Raw genomic sequence first — 18,137 nt, forward strand, 5'->3', positions numbered from 1 at the left:
GAACTCGTGCCTGTGCCTGGCGTCCCATGAGGCCGGAGCCGAGAAACACGGAGCCGACCGGGCCCTGGAGAGCGCCCGCCACTCGTTGCGCACCATCACGAGGGCCCTGGCGGCAAGCGCGCCACCGCACGACGCGTGCTGCCCGTGCCTCGCTCGCCTCCTCCAGGACCTCAGGGAGCCCTTCGCTGAGTGACGCTCTCAAGGGTGCGATGCTGCAGGGGGGTGCCATCGATTTCAAGGGAATCTCAACCAAAGCCACCTGGCCCTGCACAGCACACAATTCCCTAACAGCTGTGCGTGGCCGGTGGGAGAAGTGGCAGGCATTGGGCCGTGGTGCGCAAGGCATAAAATGGGGCCTCCTATCCGCCTACCCCCCCCCAGCCTTCTCCACGATGGTGAATGCACAAGTTGTTTGTACTACTGATGCTGGTATTGTTGATTGTTTACAATGCATGTGCTGCCCTGCGTAATATTTTAAACATATTACTGCGGAGATGGGCACGGGGGCAGGTGGGGTAAGATTTCACTACCCTGTACAATTTTATTTTACATGATGGAAAAAAATGTTAACACGCAACAATGAAAGCATACTGTGGCATGTCAGTGTGATTAAATACTTGAACAAGCACGCCGTCCCGTAGTCTAATCCTCAACCGAAGATAGCAGTGTTAACCACGACATCTCATTCAGTCGAGCCACGTAACTTAAGATAGCCAGAAATTAACGCAAGCAAGCATCGGAAGAGTTATTAACTTAATTTAGACTCAATAAATTTAAAATAAACATGACTAAGGTTATTATTATTCTTGAAGCCACATACGACGATGCTGCAGAACAGATATATATATTATTTACACACACCACTGCGGTTCCAAATCCAATTTAGAGACAATAGAATTTTTTACAATAAATGTAAAAGTGAAAAAATACCACATGTAGGATATTGCATAAGCTATAGTGAAAATTGTAAGACTTCCAGAAAAAAAAATATTTAAACGCATATAAGCATGAAGTAGCAAGATATTAAGCCCATGAATCAAAGTAACGCACTAACAAGACTGGTCGAGCCAATCGCACAGTAAAGATTAAGTCTTGATGAGGATGAATATTTGCACGCAAAAGTTTACATCAGAGAGAAACCAACAGAAGTGCATTTTGACCCCTTTAAAAGAAATGTTTAAGTTAACTTGACAATCCTTCAGGCTGACCGGTGACCGGACAAAGCTCGACCCCCAACGCTGATGGATGGGGTGGGGTGGATGAGGTGGGGGTGATTGGGGTGCGGGTTCACGAGCTCGGCATTGTCGCTTCACCGGGCAGTGGGGGCAACACAATGGTCTTAGGGTTGATGGCCACGGACTTAGTGGTGTTGTTCGTTTTGTAGATGCCGATCAGCCGATCCGACATCTCAAACATGTTGTTGCGCAGAGAGATGATGATGAACTGAGCGTTCTTGGTTTGCTCCTGTGGGCAAGACAGGACCGAAGGCACAAGCGTTAAGGATAATGCCTGCCACGGAGTGAAATTAACTGGCAATTTTTCAAATGAATACAGTTTTGTTTAAAAGATGCATAAAATAGACCTTAAATTCATATAACACAAACCATTACTCTCTTGCATACATCAACTTTTTTTTGGGGGGGGGGGGGGGGGGAACTAAATATATACATTTTGAATGCCGACTCGTTGCCAAATAGTTGTTAGCCGCGTGTCCACACCGCGAAAAGAGATAACGGGGTACACAGAGTATTGCTGGTTGCGTGTTATCTATTTCCTTTCATTTACTACCCTATTCACTGTAAAGGTCACGTCCAAATGATGGTTAAGTCCAGAGGGAGGGACAGACGGACACGTCCAAAGGACGTGAAGGTTGCTCTGTAAGAAAAATCCTGCTATTTCCAGGGCACGTAATTTGCACGTATCAACATTCAAGAGTGAATTATCTGACAGTCACAATTTTTTCTTCCTCAAAAGACACCTCTGGACTCAATGAACTCTTACTTAGTTACAAAAGTCACCTATAACTCATCCATATAAACGAGCGATAATCAGAATGTAGTTTATATTGGGTTACATTTTGTACAACAGAGCTGAGCTTCTGTTTACACCTCGTCAGGCCGGATGTAATCTATAGCCAAACTTCGTAGCTTATCGGGTTCCCCCAGTCTAAAGATTCTGATTCATAGAAAATTTCCCACCTCCGATTAGCACGGTTGGCTACGTACGGTGCGAAATAAGTTCAACGTATGTGCATGCACGTACATTTTGCTTGCTGTTCAACATTCCGGTTTGCCTAAATATCGCACCGATTGGCACATTTGCACACGTGATATCTTACACCAGATTGCCCCTACCCGGGTGTTTATGAGGGTTTTCAATTCCCAAAAAACAAACCGACATTAACACCTTCACACGATATAACCAGAAAATAAACTTCAGTTGATCATCGATTAATTATCCGGCTTCCAATATTATCCTGCAGTCCCAGGCCGATCCGGCAAAATCGCTCCAAAGGCTGTAACCAGTCTGGTGATAGGCACCACGTAGCTATGTTTAATTTCAGTGGTAAATATTATATACAGTACATTATAAACTACATATAAATGAAACATTGAAAATGCTACACGTGTACACATCACCCCATGCAGTCTTCGAGATTGCAGTGGTAAGTGCGGCACAGTAAATACGGTAACTTTTGAAAGTAGGATATATATTTTTGTCTATTTCTATATTTATTTAAGCCAATTTCATATCGTAAACAAATTGAAAGCATAAAAAACCATATAACACCTGAAAACATAATGTCATACAAGAAAGCGTAAAAATAAGATATTCTAAATCATGATTTATGTGATTATCCAGCGTTTTTGAAAATCCGGCGCCCCCACCCACCCCAAAGCCAGATAATCAAAGATCTACTGTGATTCTGAACGGTATCGGCCACGACAGCCCCGTGGTCGGTATCGAACGCGAGATCCCCGCGGTCAGTATCCGCCATGACAGCCCCGTGGTCGGTATCGGCCGCGAGAGCCCAGTGGCGGTGTGCATGGCGAGGCCACTCACGTAGACGTAGAGTGCCACGATGGAGACGTTTTTAAAGTCGAGCGCCGCGTCAATCTCGTCCATGAAGTAGAGCGGCGTGGGCTTGTAGTGGTGCAGCGCAAACACCAGCGCCAGCGAGCTTAGGGTCTTCTCACCGCCCGACAGGTTGAATATTTTCTTCCAGCTCTTCTTCGGGGGACGCACGCTGCGCAAACGGACGGTAATGGTTAAAATTCATATACTTAAAGCTTTCGTGACTGCAAGAATTCATACTCTTTGGGTCTTTCAGGGCCTGAGATGGGTGCAGCCCAAGGGTAAGTGGGCAGGGTTAGAAAAGGAAGATCGAGGGTACCCCCCCCCCCACCTGAATACCAGTTTAAGTCATAACTGGCTATGATGTTTCCATCCTACCTGCCGATGTTAGCAGTTATTTCCGACTCTTTGAGTTGCATTCCTCGACATGGAGGTGGCGACATTGACATGCTAATCTCTCACAATACGATGGCCAGCCCTTTGGGGTGCCCTCGATCTTCCTTCTCTAACCCCGCCCACTTACCCTTGTACCCATCTCAGGTCTATATAACGCCCTGCTTCAGCAGCTCTCTTGCTATATTTTACCACCTGAGGACGATTGCTTGCGTTGCGATCGAAACGCCGTGATTTTTTTATTATTTGTCTATCTACGTGACTTTACCAAAAGACCCAAAGAGTATGAATATACAGTAAACTCGATTATCCACGCTAATGACGGGGAGGACGGCCGCAGATCATTCAAAATTGCGGATATTCCAAAAATATTACCATTTTCTGTGGATCTTTAGAACGAATACTACCGATCGATACGCGTGTTCAGCGATAACACTTTCCTGCTCCCACACAGAAGTCTCGGCCTACAAAGTGGACAGCAGAGCCACGCCATTCAACTACTGTGCTGTGGAGAAAATCACGTGGATTTCGGATTAACCTGAGCAACGTGTTTGTTCGGATTGAGTTCGTGATCGGAACGGGGAAAGGGTTAAACAACACCAGAAGACTTCCCCCCCACACCCCACCTGAAAACGATCCCCTCAGAGAAGGGGTCCAAGCTGTCGACCAGCTCCAGCTCCGCGTCTCCGCCCTGCGTGAGCATCTGGTAGTTCTCCTTCAGCTTGTTGGTGATCACATTGAATCCGGCCATGAAATCCTGTAGGCGGCTCTTGCGCAGATCCTCGTACGAGTGCCGGAACTCGTCCCGCTGAGCCGTGATTGCATCCAGCTCGGAGACTCGCTGGAGGTAGATCTCCTCCTGCAAGCGAATGGGGGCAGACGGGGGAGGGGCAAGTTAATTATTTGTTTTTATCACGGATGCCGAGCACAGACAGGCACAAAAGGCCCAAAGCTAGAGATAACAAGTAAACCCGTAAAAACAAAGTTTTTCACTATAAATCCTTTATATGCGTGGCGGCTAGAGTCTTCTCGTCTTCTGGCTTGAGATGGCTGCCACCTATGGGTCAGATGATTGTCTGCCAGTATTAAACAATTGGTAATTAAATATTTCATTTGTTTTCCCTAAACAGTGTAAAATTTTGGAAAAATGTTTTCAAGAAAATGAATTGTCACACACAACGAGTCTGTGTGGAAAATGTCAGCTCGATTGGATCACGGGAAGTGGGTTAAAAAACGAGCGAAAGATTTGCACGGTCCTAAGCAAGCAAGCAAACTTAATATAAAGGATTTAAAAATATATTCGCCTGTGGAGGACGCGGGGATCGATCCCGCGACCTTTGGCATGGGAAGCGAGGGCGCTACCAACTGCGCTACTCCGCCACGGCCTGTGGAGGGGTTACGCTCTGGGCTCCTACACTGTGACGTTCAGCCAAAGCCATGAATGAGTTCTATTTGAATAAATGTAAAATACATTTTTGTTGCCTAAAAAGTGTAAAATGTTTGAATTTTTTTTTCACGAACATTAATTGTCTCGCACAACGAGTCTGTGTGCAAAATGTCAGCTCGATTGGATCACGGGAAGTGGGTTAAAAAAACGACCGAAAGATTTGCACGGTCGTAAGCAAGCAAAGCAAGCACGCAAGCAAGCAAGCGAACTTAATATAAAGGATTTAAAAAGGGTCAATGCGCTTCTTGAAATGAGCAAAGCTGGAAGAACGTGCAAAAAATCTGAACCAGAATATATATTTATATTGGGGGAGGAATCCAATGAGATATAAAGCTCTTTTTCACAGATGTCCAGTTGGGGCGGGCCAGCCACTTACAACAAATAATACACAAACACGATAGGAGTGCCAAGTATAGGAAAGGTAAGAAAATCACTACAAAATATAAAAATAAACTTTTTATTTTACTAGGTAAGGCCCACTAAGTTACCGGCATGTTTTTCAGAAGCGGGGAAAGGGTTAACAACACCATGTGATAAGCCACTTTTCATTCGTGGCCAGAATAAAAGTCAAAGGAACCTTCTATCAATGAACCTAAAGAAAAAACATCAGAATCACTGTCATTGTAAATTTAACAAATCTACACCAAAACCGTAATGCATTGCTCCCCAATGGCATGCTGGCGGCGAACCTTCTTCTTGTAGTCGGAGATGGCTCCCAGGTTGGGCTTCATCTGCAGCGTCTTCTCCTCCAGGATGGTGACTTTGTTGGCCAGGGACACAGGGTCCTCAAGCTCCTCCAGTTCCCCGTTGCCGAGCGTGGGCAGCACCGGCGCCTCGCCCTCATCGTCCAGGACGTGCAGCTTAAACTTCGACAGCTGTTGCCGGCGCGCACACACAGCAGGCCACATTGTGGGAGAAGTGGTGCTAGTGCTGTTGAGCAAGCACCTATTGAGGCTGTAATGGGTACATAAAAAGGGTGGTGTGTGTGGCCAGCACCACGCTTGGCTGCCCCAGTGACGATGTTTAGACACTGGTCCGGTACTCATTTAAGGTTGAGTTGGCAGAACGGAGGTGTAAGACCCACTCAGATGATCACCAATGTTATTCAGTGGCCTGGAATCAAATTCGGGCCACCAGGTTCGTAGCACAGTAGGCCAACCATGAACACCACCACCACAAACCCGAGACACTCATAGACATACTGGGCTTGTGACAATCATCAACAAATGGTCCCTCAAATTTTCCCAGTTCATCTCTTGGCCACCTCGGTTTCACACAACTACATGAACCACCAGCTGTAAATTATAGATGTGCAGCATCATAACTAGTTGTAATATTCCACACACTTTAATTCTCTTGCATTTTTTCTCCCTCAAAATACATTTCAACTGTACCACCAGTGAGAATAGCTTTTCCAATTTTTTCTGGCAACAAAATAGGTGTTAAGATGTTAAAACACCAAACTGAAACATTTTACAACAAATCATGTCTGCATTAACCACAATACCAATACTTGTGGTCAGAATGCAAACAAAAAACACCAACAATATATGCATCGTCTGAAACTGATTGGTCCACACCAGAGACAGCTTTCTTTTGAGCCTAGTCTCAAAACGGTGTTAGACCAGAGGACGCCAAAAGGCATACAGCACAAAGACAATGCACTATCAGAGTAATGAGAGCTCGGGGTGAGCAGCTACATCATTGGACCGTTTTGTTGCCAGAAAAAGGGAAAAACCCCTATTCTCATATTTTGGTACTAGCAAAGGAGGTCCCATGATGTAGCTGCTCACCCGAACTCTCATTACTGATAGTGCGTTGTCTTTGTGCTGTACACCTTTTGGCGTCCTCTAGTCTAACACCGTTTTGAGACTAGGCTCAAAAGAAAGCTGTCTCTGGTGTGGACCAATCAGTTTCAAAGACAATGCATATATTATCAGAGTATGTTTTTTGTTTGCATTCTGACCACAAGTATTGTGGTTAATGCAGACATGAGTCGTTGTAAAAAGGTTTTAATTTGGTGTTTTAACATTTTAACACCTGTTTTGTTGCCAGAAAAAAAGGGAAAAACCTATTCTCATATTTTGGTACTGGAAAACGAGGTCCCATGATGCGCCACAAGTTTAATAAAAAAAGAGGACATTGTCCATGCGAATATTTCAAATCGAGCAGTGACACCACACTTTTTCAGAGAATTACCCTGGAATATAACATCGCACAACTTCTCAAGTTATTTGAACATCTAGAAGTACACCTTTTACATGACGTGCAAATAATGTTCACTGCCAATCAAACCAAAGTTGTTAAATCTAGATTGAAAACACATTTATTCAGAACTGCTTTTTGTGTTTAGTTCGTTGTCCTTCACCCCCGCACCTACGATTAGCGCGGTTGGCTACATACGGTGCGAAAGAAGTTCAACGCACATCACCAGCGGTGAACGAGTCGCGGCGCACGTGAATGACGCGACGACACGTTTCCGCAGTGCACCGACGTCGCACGTTACGAACGCGTCCGTTAGCCCCTGCTCGTTAGCCCCACTTGACCGAAAGCCATTTTACAATATTAAAGATGCTTTGCGAGGCCCAACGTTTGACGATTCCGTTTCTAGCTCGGAATAGCAAATGGTTGGTGAAAAATTGGCCATTATGGTGCCGGGGGGCCCTCAATGGCTTGGCTCAGATGTGCCGGTGGGAAAGGAAAATGGGTTTCGACGAGCCGCCAATCCTCGCGTTAACTCTAAACACGCCGACTGTGTATAGGGTTTCAATTAACAAAAGGGCACGGCGAGCCAGATATAGCGTGGCACGCGCACCTCTTTGTTGAAGTGCTTCAGCATGCTGTTGAGCTCCGAGATCTTGGTGTCGAACTGCTCCACTTTGAGGCGCACCGCGAGCTCCTCCTTCTGGTAACCCTGCTCCTCCTCGCTCAGCGCTTTCAGCTCGCCCATCAGCTCCCTCTTCAGCTCCGACACCTCATTTTCTCGCTCCTGAAGGGCACGCACGCGCACGCCCAACCTCGTCAACACAAGCCCGCGTGTTTTTATTGCCTTGTAAGTAAAACTAAAATAACGATTTTTTTTGTTCACCAGGTAAAACCCAGAGCTATGTAGTTTTTTTAGAAGCGACCTGGCCACAATTGATACCTCAACCAAGTGGTTTATCACGTGGAAATGTATAGTGGCCAAATACTCTTTAAACGCATGATGTCGATTCTAAACGTGGAGGGAAACAACAGAGGACCCGGAGAAAAATGCATGCTCTCACGGGGAGAGAGACATGCAAACTCCAAATATACAGGCGCCAGTGTCAGGATCATGTATTACCAGGCGAGGTAATTAACATCATGGCGCCCAATAAGACATTTCAAATAATCAAAATGCACCCCATACTTTGGTAAGGCCTTAAAAAATTCAATTTTTCTGCAAAACTAGTACTACCCATGCAATTTTGCTGGACACTTAAACAAAACAAATGTCGGACGCTAGTACATACAGCGAGGGAAAAAAAGTATTTGATCCCCTGCTGATTTTGTACGTTTGCCCACTGACAAATAAATGATCAGTCTATAATTTTAATGGTAGGTTTATTTGAACAGTGAGAGACAGAATAACAACAACAAAATCCAGAAACACGCATGTCAAAAATGTTATAAATTGAATTTTAATGAGGGAAATAAGTATTTGACCCCTCTGCAAAACATGACTTAGTACTTGGTGGTAAAACCCTTGTTGGCAATCAGATGTCAGACGTTTCTTGTAGTTGGTCACCAGGTTTGCACACATCTCAGGAGGGATTTTGTCCCACTCCTCTTTGCAGATCTTCTCCAAGTCATTAAGGTTTCGAGGCTGACGTTTGGCAACTCGAACCTTCAGCTCCCTCCAGACTTTCTATAGGATTAAGGTCTGGAGACAGGCTAGGCCACTCCAGGACCTTAATGTGCTTCTTCTTGAGCCACTCCTTTGTTGCCTTGGCTGTGTGTTTTGGGTCATTGTCATGCTGGAAAACCCATCCACGACCCATTATCAATGCCGTGGCTGAGGGAAGGAGGTTCTCACCCAAGATTTGACGGTACATGGCCCCGTCCATCGTCTCTTTGATGTGGTGAAGTTATCCTGTCCCCTTAGCAGAAAAACACCCCCAAAGCATAATGTTTCCACCTCCATGTTTGACGGTGGGGATGGTGTTCTTGGGGTCACAGGCAGGATTCCTCCTCCTCCAAACACGGCGAGTTGAGTTGATGCCAAAGAGCTCTTTTTTGGTCTCATTTGACCACAACACTTTCACCCAGTTGTCCTCTGAATCATTCAAATGTTCATTGGCAAACTTCAGACGGGCATGTATATGTGCTTTCTTGAGCAGGGGGACCTTGCGGGCGCTGCAGGATTTCAGTCCTTAACGGCGTAGTGTGCTACCAACTGTTTTCCTGGTGACTATGGTCCCAGCTGCCTTGAGATCATTGACAAGATCCTCCCGTGTAGTTCTGGGCCGATTCCTCACCGTACTCATGATCATTGCAACTCCACGAGGTGAGATCTTGCATGGAGCCCCAGGCCGAGGGAGATTGACAGTACTTTTGTGTTTCATCCATTTGCGAATAATCGCACCAACTGTTGTCACCTTCTCACCAAGCTGCTTGGCGATGGTCTTGTAGCCCATTCCAGCCTTGTGCAGGTCTACAATCTTGTCCCTGACATCCTTGGAGAGCTCTTTGGTCTTGGCCATGGTGGAGATTTTGGAATCTGATTGATTGATTTCTTCTGTGAACAGGTGTCTTTTATACAGGTAACAAGCTGAGATTAGGAGTGCTCCCTTTAAGAGTGTGCTCCTAATCTCAGCTCGTTACCTGTATAAAATACACCTGGGAGCCAGAAATCTATCTGATTGAGAGGGGGTCAAATACTTATTTCCCTCATTAAAATGCAAATCAATTTCTAACATTTTTGACATGCGTTTTTCTGGATTTTTTTTTTGTTATTCTGTCTCTCACTGTTCAAATAAACCTACCATTAAAATTATAGACTGATCATTTCTTTGTCAGTGGGCAAACGTACAAAATCAGCAGGGGATCAAATACTTTTTTCCCCTCACTGTAGGTCATATGTATACAATTTTGCTAACTTATTTAATGTTTTTTCATTTTTCCAATTTTGATTTGAAATGTGATATCAGCATTGTGTCACAAGAAGACGTATCGAGTTGATACTCGCACAGAGCGGTACAGTGAGCTGTACACCGAGCTGTACACAGAGCTGTACACTGAGCGGTACAGACAGAGCAGTACACGGACAGAACGACGCACAAAGAAAGCGGTATAAAGAGCAGTACACCCCACGTTGCAGGGAGCAGCCTACAGGAATTACCATTCAACTACTACTGAGGTCCTTCCAAGTGGCATATCAATTTTATCCGCACAAGGAGGCAATGCACTTTCCCACAGATCCTGCTGCAGATACATTCTTGTTGCATGGCCATCATATTTTTAATTCTCACAACAGGAATATTTTCAAATCAATTGAAAATACAAATATAATAGCATGGCCTTTTAACAGTCATTGGTGCCCAGGCTGAGAACAAATTACAAAAACTTGCCATCCCGGTACAGTAATACCCTGGTTTACACATCAGTGAATAGCAAAACAATGTAAATCGAAGCAGTTTACAGGGTGGTGGCGGAGAAGGCTGAAAGAGGCGACAGATATGAGAAAGGACAGACGATGCTATCAGCGATGTGAGTGTGTGGGGTTGAGGCAACGCAAATCAGGAAGTGGTATTAATAAAGTGACGATATATTTATAATAACTTAAATTGATAACGCGCATTCGATCCTCCGATCCCAATACATGAAAAGCAGGAAACAAAAACAGAACCAGCGCAACCGACCAAACTGAAGAGGGAAGGTCACTTTAAAGAGATGGGTTTTCAAAGCAGACTTGAATATAGCTACCGACTCCGATTGCCTGACTTCAAGTGGCACAGGCATTCCATAGGTTTGAGTGCCACACTAACAAAAGCCCGGTCACCAACTAAGCACAACCTGGACCTAGGAGTACTGAGCAGTTGGAGATCAAAAGATCTTAAGGACCTTGATGATGGAATATATAAATGTATTAGTTCCTGCAAGTAATGTGGGGTGAGCCATTTTAAAGCCTTATAGGTTAATATCAACATCTTTAAATCCACTCGGAATTTGACTTGTAGCCAATGAAGAGATAAGAGGACTGGGATAACGTGCTCACGGAATGGTGTACGTGTAAGCACTCTAACAGCTGCATTCTGAACAAGCTGGAGTCTGCCACTACTATGCTCGGAATCCCAACCAGTAATGCGTTGCAGTAATCGAGTCAGGATAACACAAAAGAATGGACCGGTCTCTCCAAGTTGACAGGTGACAGGAAGTGATGCATTCTGGCAATATTTCTTTGGTGGAAAAATTATATTTTAACCACCTTAGATATGTGCCTCAAAGGATAATGATTGGTAAATCTGAACACCAAGGTTTCTGACCTCCGGTGTAGTGCAAACATTGTCACCATCAAGCCACAAACGTGGCAAACCAATTTTAGTAAGATGCAGAGGGGAGCCGATGAATATGGCTTCAGTCTTGTCGGCATTGAGTAGCAAAAGTTTTGTCACAACCATGAAATCACTACTGTAAGTGATGCAGACAGCATCATTCAGCGTACTTAAAGATGACTTTTGACAGATTCAAACTGAGGATTTAAAACAAACGCTGGCTCAGTACTCTGACCCTAAAGCCACCCCCTGGTCAACAAACGCCCATTTAACATCAGCTTGTGAACACCGCAGGCCCAGCTTCAGAGGGCACCTCGAGTGACGAGGTCAACACTCCCTCCTGACCTGTGCATGTGTGGATTCTTTCAAGATCTCCGCAGCCGCCTCCTCCAAGCTCTTCACTTCCTCATTGAGCCGCACAATGGCCTGGCGGTTCTCCTCCTGCTCCCGCTCCGTCTTAGCCAGAGCCTCCTCCGCCTTCTTCAAGTTTCTGCTCAAAGTAAAAAAACAGTCAAACGGCCCTGGCAAAGAGGTAGCGAGTTTGACGCTTTCTCGTCAAGGAACATAAGCCATCACGCGAACGCCAGTCATCCTCCCAGCGGCTCTTGACTAGCCGTCGAATAAAGACGGCCACTGCATCGCGTGCTTTCGAATGCACTTCTGCAGCCGTTTGGAACGCTATAGCTTCCGATATTAGGAAGCCACTGGAGCTATGCACTTTTAAATCTAGATTGAAAACTCATTTGTTTAAAACGGCTTTTTGTGTTTAATTTGCGGTCCTTCCCTCGCATATCCGATTAGCACGGTTGGCTATGTACGGTGCGAAAGAAGTTCAACATACATATGTTGCGGAGGTTTGCAGTTCGAGACAAATGGCACCCCTGGATAATGCAATGGGTCTATTATTTGTAAATATGCGTCATCTGCTTTGCAGTGGATGTTAAAGACACTGACGCGATTTTAAAGAAAGTAAGCTAGGTGTGCTGGTGTGATGATCGACATTTTCCAAATAGAAATGAAATACTCGCAGATTACTTAGTTTGTTAAATTTCAAGGCAAAAACACTAATTTCTGGCAGACTATACTGGTCTGTGGAACACAGCATCTTCGTGATAACCTTGAACTATAAGACTGGAACAATACTAAACATAGTAAATAACAATTCACTTTTTACTTAATCTTCGCCACTTACGCAACCCCACCCCCATTATCATTGATTTAAAGGGCATTGAGATGTTATGAACGGCGCTAAGCTGTAATTATTATTGCTATTAACAATCCGTGCAGACTAGTTAACTGTCCACCACCACTCATGTGTGCACTGAGAAAGCCTGGGTTTTACACATGTGGATTCTAAACTCTAGTGACTAACTGGCAGGCGGATGTTTGTATGGGGCTCAGAAGGAGACTGACCTGTCAGCTGTTTTGAGGGCAACCTGGGCCTTGGTGATGTCCGACACACACTCGTCGATCTGCTGGTTGATCTTGTCCACCTTTGTGATAAGAAGCACCAGTTACATCAACATTGGTGATCTTAATACGAAAGTACGAAGGTAAATAACAAGGAATGAGGCATGTAAATGCAAGCGATTAAAATTCACTACGATATGTAATCAGTTGCCCTTTGACCAAATGAAATTCCACAGACACATGTGAGATTTGTTTCAGGGAAATTACTTTAAACAATTTACCACCGGCATTCCCCACCCTAGTAACCCTAACAGCAATATTGCTGCATGATGACCAGGTCTATAAATTTCGGTGTCTTACACCGACTAGTGTGGTGAAGTATGATAAAACCAGCCCCATGACCGACGACATCCTTTATTCAGCAGTAGCATTGACAAAATGCTGTCAGTTATCTACAGATTTTATATGCAATTGTTCGTCATGCGAGAACAAATTTCAAACACGCTTTGCGGTTTTTTAATGTTCTCACATGCCCCTCTGTTCGTTGTAAGAATTATTACAGATTCCATCATCGAATCCATAACTTTTGAAATCAATAATTGATTCTGAAAACGATGATAAAAACATCAACAATATTTTACCAGCCCATAATTATAACTACTGTTGTTTCTTAACAAGTTTAAAGGTTTATTTGAAATGTAACTACCCCCACTCAAGGGGGTTTTATATTAAAACTGTCATAAACCACAGCTAAGTTCAAATTGCCTCCATGACTCCCATGAGATGCGTCTAAACCAGGGGTTGGCAAACAAAGTAACAAGAGGCGGCATTTTTTAAAATATATTTCAAGAGCCGCAATCCAATGTGAATACGACACGGTGGTCCTTAATAAATAACATTATGAAGCAGCAGCCCTGAGAGAGTTGCATGCGGCTCCGGAGCTGCAGGTTGCCAACCCCTGGTCTAAAACTAGAGTCACGTGAATCGCCACCAATGAGCCCCATGTAAGCGCGGTGAGGAACCTTGTCCTGCTGTGTCTTGAGCCGGCCCTGCATGATCTCCATGATCAGTCCATGGATGCGTTTCACCTCGGCCTCAATCTTACCCGTCTGACTAGATACTTTCTCATACTCTGCAACACAAGCATCAATAAAAAAGGAACAATGTTGCAAAAAGAGAAATTTAGAACAATTCCTATCGTTTAAAATTCTTATTCTGTCCATAACTATAACAGGGCCTATGAGCGAATAATCTGGCATGCACCCGATCTCATAAAAACTTGGCAGCTAAGGAGGGTTGAGCCTGAAAGGCGATTGGATGGGCGACCATCATGTGCGTTCGGTTATCATAGGTGGCTACAGCAAAATCTATTATTGTACCTTGCTTCTATAATTCCACGCCTATACTTCCAATCTTTACCAGCCTGCATTGACAATGATGCAGTATGGCATGACACTATGGCATAGGGAGGGGCTATCATTTAGCAGTAGATGTGTCCCTGATGGCTCCCTATCTGCTGGCTTCTGTACAACTACACTCTTAGTTAAGGGGGGAGGAGAGGGGGGGGGAGCTTATCAGAATGTGGTAGCCAATGAATGGAACGTATCGGGAGGGGGGGCGGGGCTACAAGAAGGCACGAAGTGCTCGTAGGCGTCGGCGATGAGGACGTGTTTGTGCGCAAGTCATTGTTGTTGCACATGATAACTTGTATTTAAGGGCTTGCATCTTGAATCCCTGCCTCACTTGATGCAGCAAATCTGGCTGTGACGGTCCCACCTGATGACGGAGACTTGTGTTGCCTCCGAAACGTCATGATTTTTATTTTATTTTTATTAATTTCATTTTTTACCTACGTGACTTTACCGAAAGAACTAAGAGTATGAATCCTTGCAATCACGAAAGCTTCAAATCTAGAATCTGTACAACTAGTTAAATATTTACAAGGACAAATGCCTGTTTGGAAAGCGATACACAATCGACGTGTGCGAATAATGATTGTTTGCTGTATGTGTATAACAGCATGTATGTTATTTTCTGCATAATGTATTATTTACACCACCATGACTTTGCTAACAAAAAATCAGTTAAATCAAATTAATTAATCATCCAAGGAAGGAAATTGACTTGCCCTGGTCCCCCTGTTGGCCTCCCTGGGCCAGGCTACCCAGGTGAGAGGAAAGGAAGAAGTCAGCCTGCTTCTACTTTATCATAAACGAGGGCCATGATCTAATTTAATGGTTCAGTAGTGTACAACTGTTGAAAAATAGAAGCTACCATGGTTGTATTGTCTTTAAAAATATATATATACTATTTTTATTAACTTTTTTATTTGACCAGTTAAGGCCCACTGAGCTATATAGCTATTTTTCAGAAGTGACCTGGCCATAAATGATAGCTCAACGAGATGGCTTATGGAGGGAAAAACTGGAGGACCCGGGAAAAAATCTAAAACTGGAGGACCCGGGGAAAAATCCACACGACCACAGGGAGAACATGAAAATATACAGGCATCAGGAAATCACGACCTTCTGTATACCAGACAAGGTAGTTAACATCTCGCCACCGTGGCAGCCATAAAATCGCTTGCTGCCAAGTTGCGTCGTTTAATTTCCGCTTCGGCTACCGCACCTTTCTTGAAGCCTTCCAGAGTCTTTTCCAGCTTCTTGAGCTGGTTCTTGTCTGGTGCAGCCGCCACCACGTTGGCCTCCAGTTCCTTCACCTGCAGCTTGAGGCTCACCTCCTGTTCTACCTGGACCTGTCATCATCAGAGTTCACATTATTATTCTCCTAAAAGTGGCAATACCGCGTTTCTAAGTTGGGCGAGCTCAAGTTACTTATAACGCTGCGAGGAGGGTCGTGCTCGCTAAGACATGCGCGTTATTTTCCATCTTATTAATGGATAGCGCCGATGTGTGGGTTCACGCGTGGCCGACCAAAAGGTATCTGGTATCTGGAAGTCCGATTCTGCCCTCAGGAAGGAAAATGTTCCCATCGCCTCCTATGTGCACTTGACAAACAAGCGGTGCCCCTAATAATTGTTCGGGCACGCAAAGGAGAGCACCGCGAAGCATTAGAATTGATCTTTGCAATTTTTATCCTTTTTTTGCTTCAATTATAATCTAATTATGCTCTCAATGTACATGTCATCAGAAGGAGAAATTCCCATTTGGAAATCTTGCAGCTAACAATGGACCACCATGTGTGAAATAACAGCTTCGCAAGATGACATTGCATGCCTCCTTCAGTTAGATCATGAGACCTCTTTAGCTATACTCTTCTTCCATATAACCAAAGATGTTCATTCTAAGGGGTGGTTGTCACCAAGTGTGCTGACATGTTATTTAGCCTTGATCTACAAGTCAGTAGATTTGTTTTAACAATGTTCAGGATGTATGATACTGGGGGAGGCATACAGCAAGTTCAGGTATGGCACAATAGAGACGCAGCTATATTTTTCTTTTTGAATACAACTGTTTGAAACAAGAAATATCTGCGGGAGTGGGCCCAGGGCACTTGCAACTACCAGCGGTGCGGGGGCCAGACAGACATGAGTACTCTGGGACACTCGAAAATTTCTGAATTTAAAACTCCACAGCCAACCAACGTGAGCAAAACTGGCTGCGATGTCGACCCCTGATGACCCACTCCATTATTGTTGTGGTTCTCAGGCCATATACAGTTTGGTATTCATTTTAATCATAAGGTCAGCGAGAACAGCCACCCCTGCATTATGCAACGGGGACTTTTGGGTTGGTGGTTACCTTCACGCCGGCTGAGAACTTTTGCAGGTTGTACTTCATGTCCCGCAGGCCGGTTTGCAGCGTTTGCACCCGCTCCTCCAGCTGGCTCCTCTGCTGCTGGTACTGCTCCATTTTGGCACTCTCCTCCTGCAGCTTGTGCTCCATGCGCTCCACCTGCCCGAATGTGCCATTCACAGCCACCCTGCGTCACTCACTCCGCCCCACCCCGCGGGGGGGAACTTCTCGCGTAAAATTGTGGCGCGCGACTGTTCATCATTATCATCAGCCATGATCAATCCACTGCTGAATGGCCTCCACGCCGCCCCCAAGCAGTCGCCAGCTCTGACAGTCCTGCAATTTAGAAAACCATCGAGCCCCTTCACACGAGATAGTGCTATTCTACAAATTGTAGGTACCCTTTGATGAACCCATCTGGTTTTTCAATCCGGTAGGTTCCTCACAGCAACACAACTTATTTATGGGCTCTCGTTCGTAATGGATCATCTTCAAGTTGATATTGTTTAACGAGGAGAGATCTCAAGTATCGTCTCATATGCAACAGTGACTTGTTTGCATGTATGTAGAACTCTCGCACCGTACGCAGCCAACCGTGCTCATCGGAGGTGCAACTTGAGAGTTACAGTGCCCCCCCCCACCCCCAACAGAGGGGTGGACGGACATAAAGAAGAAAAGCTTTCAACCTTAGTAGGAAAGCTTTAAAAAAAACATGTAATTATTTTATATCATTGATTCATCCTTTAGCACTAATTATTATAATGTAAAGGCTCGCAATGTAGACTCACCTCCTCTTGTGGTACTTCATTGACAACAGAAGAGCCCATCCTGCCCTTCATCACCCTGGTGCCACCACCAGACATCGTCCCTGAGCAAAGCAGAGATTATGCTTAACGATGGCATAAAACGGTAGAGCACAATTGTTTGGCAACGCACACATATTAATGTACTATTTCCATTTAAAGTGTAACCGTTGCTTCTTACAGCACATGATATATATCTTCCTTGGTGTACGTCTCACTCAAATTGAAATCCTGCTGCCATGTAGACACTATACAATTCTAAACTGGAAATTGGATTTCAGAGTCAAGTAATGAACAAAGACCAAAGCAATACCCCAATTACTTGACTGAAATACACCACCTCACCCAAGTTGACTGGCTAGCAGAGAAAAATAGGCCAAAAATACCATATTTGAGGGGATGTATAGAATTCCCTATCGAGGATGTATCTCTGCCAGCAGCGGCATCTGCAAGTAATTGTAGGATTTGCACCATGACCACCTTTTAATACTCTCGATTACAACTACCCTTTAATTTTTTCCCTTTCCGAGACATCTGCACGTTGCAGGGTGGGTCCCGTTCACTGCTGAATCGAGGAATGTGCAAGCAGTTCAGCGGTGATTTTATTGAGGCATAGTACCGTTGTATTTAAAGACACTACTCACCGCAGAGAACTGCAGCAATACAACAGCACAATGTGAAAGCTGGCGCCAAAATGTACCACAGGCCCTCCCGCATGGCCTTGTGGGAGCAAAATCAG

General features: G+C 44.8%; 1 protein-coding gene across 1 annotated transcript in view; it reads right to left on the reverse strand.

Annotated features, from left to right (window-relative positions):
* Positions 1-506: 506 nt before the first annotated feature.
* The window catches only part of SMC4 (structural maintenance of chromosomes 4), a 38,164-nt gene continuing 20,533 nt past the window's right edge, over positions 507-18,137 (reverse strand). The window contains exons 15-25 of the mRNA XM_078616551.1: positions 17,384-17,463; positions 16,602-16,754; positions 15,469-15,595; positions 13,863-13,972; positions 12,844-12,923; positions 11,776-11,920; positions 7,731-7,904; positions 5,605-5,790; positions 4,095-4,327; positions 3,064-3,247; positions 507-1,464 (exon numbers count right to left, since the gene is read on the reverse strand). Coding sequence (XP_078472677.1) covers positions 1,288-1,464; positions 3,064-3,247; positions 4,095-4,327; positions 5,605-5,790; positions 7,731-7,904; positions 11,776-11,920; positions 12,844-12,923; positions 13,863-13,972; positions 15,469-15,595; positions 16,602-16,754; positions 17,384-17,463 — 1,649 coding nt within the window. The 3' untranslated portion in view covers positions 507-1,287. The remainder of the gene's footprint in view (positions 1,465-3,063; positions 3,248-4,094; positions 4,328-5,604; positions 5,791-7,730; positions 7,905-11,775; positions 11,921-12,843; positions 12,924-13,862; positions 13,973-15,468; positions 15,596-16,601; positions 16,755-17,383; positions 17,464-18,137) is intronic.

This window comes from Lampetra planeri, chromosome 51, assembly GCF_965212315.1.
Source record: "Lampetra planeri chromosome 51, kcLamPlan1.2.h2, whole genome shotgun sequence".
Taxonomy (NCBI): Eukaryota; Metazoa; Chordata; class Hyperoartia; order Petromyzontiformes; family Petromyzontidae; genus Lampetra; species Lampetra planeri.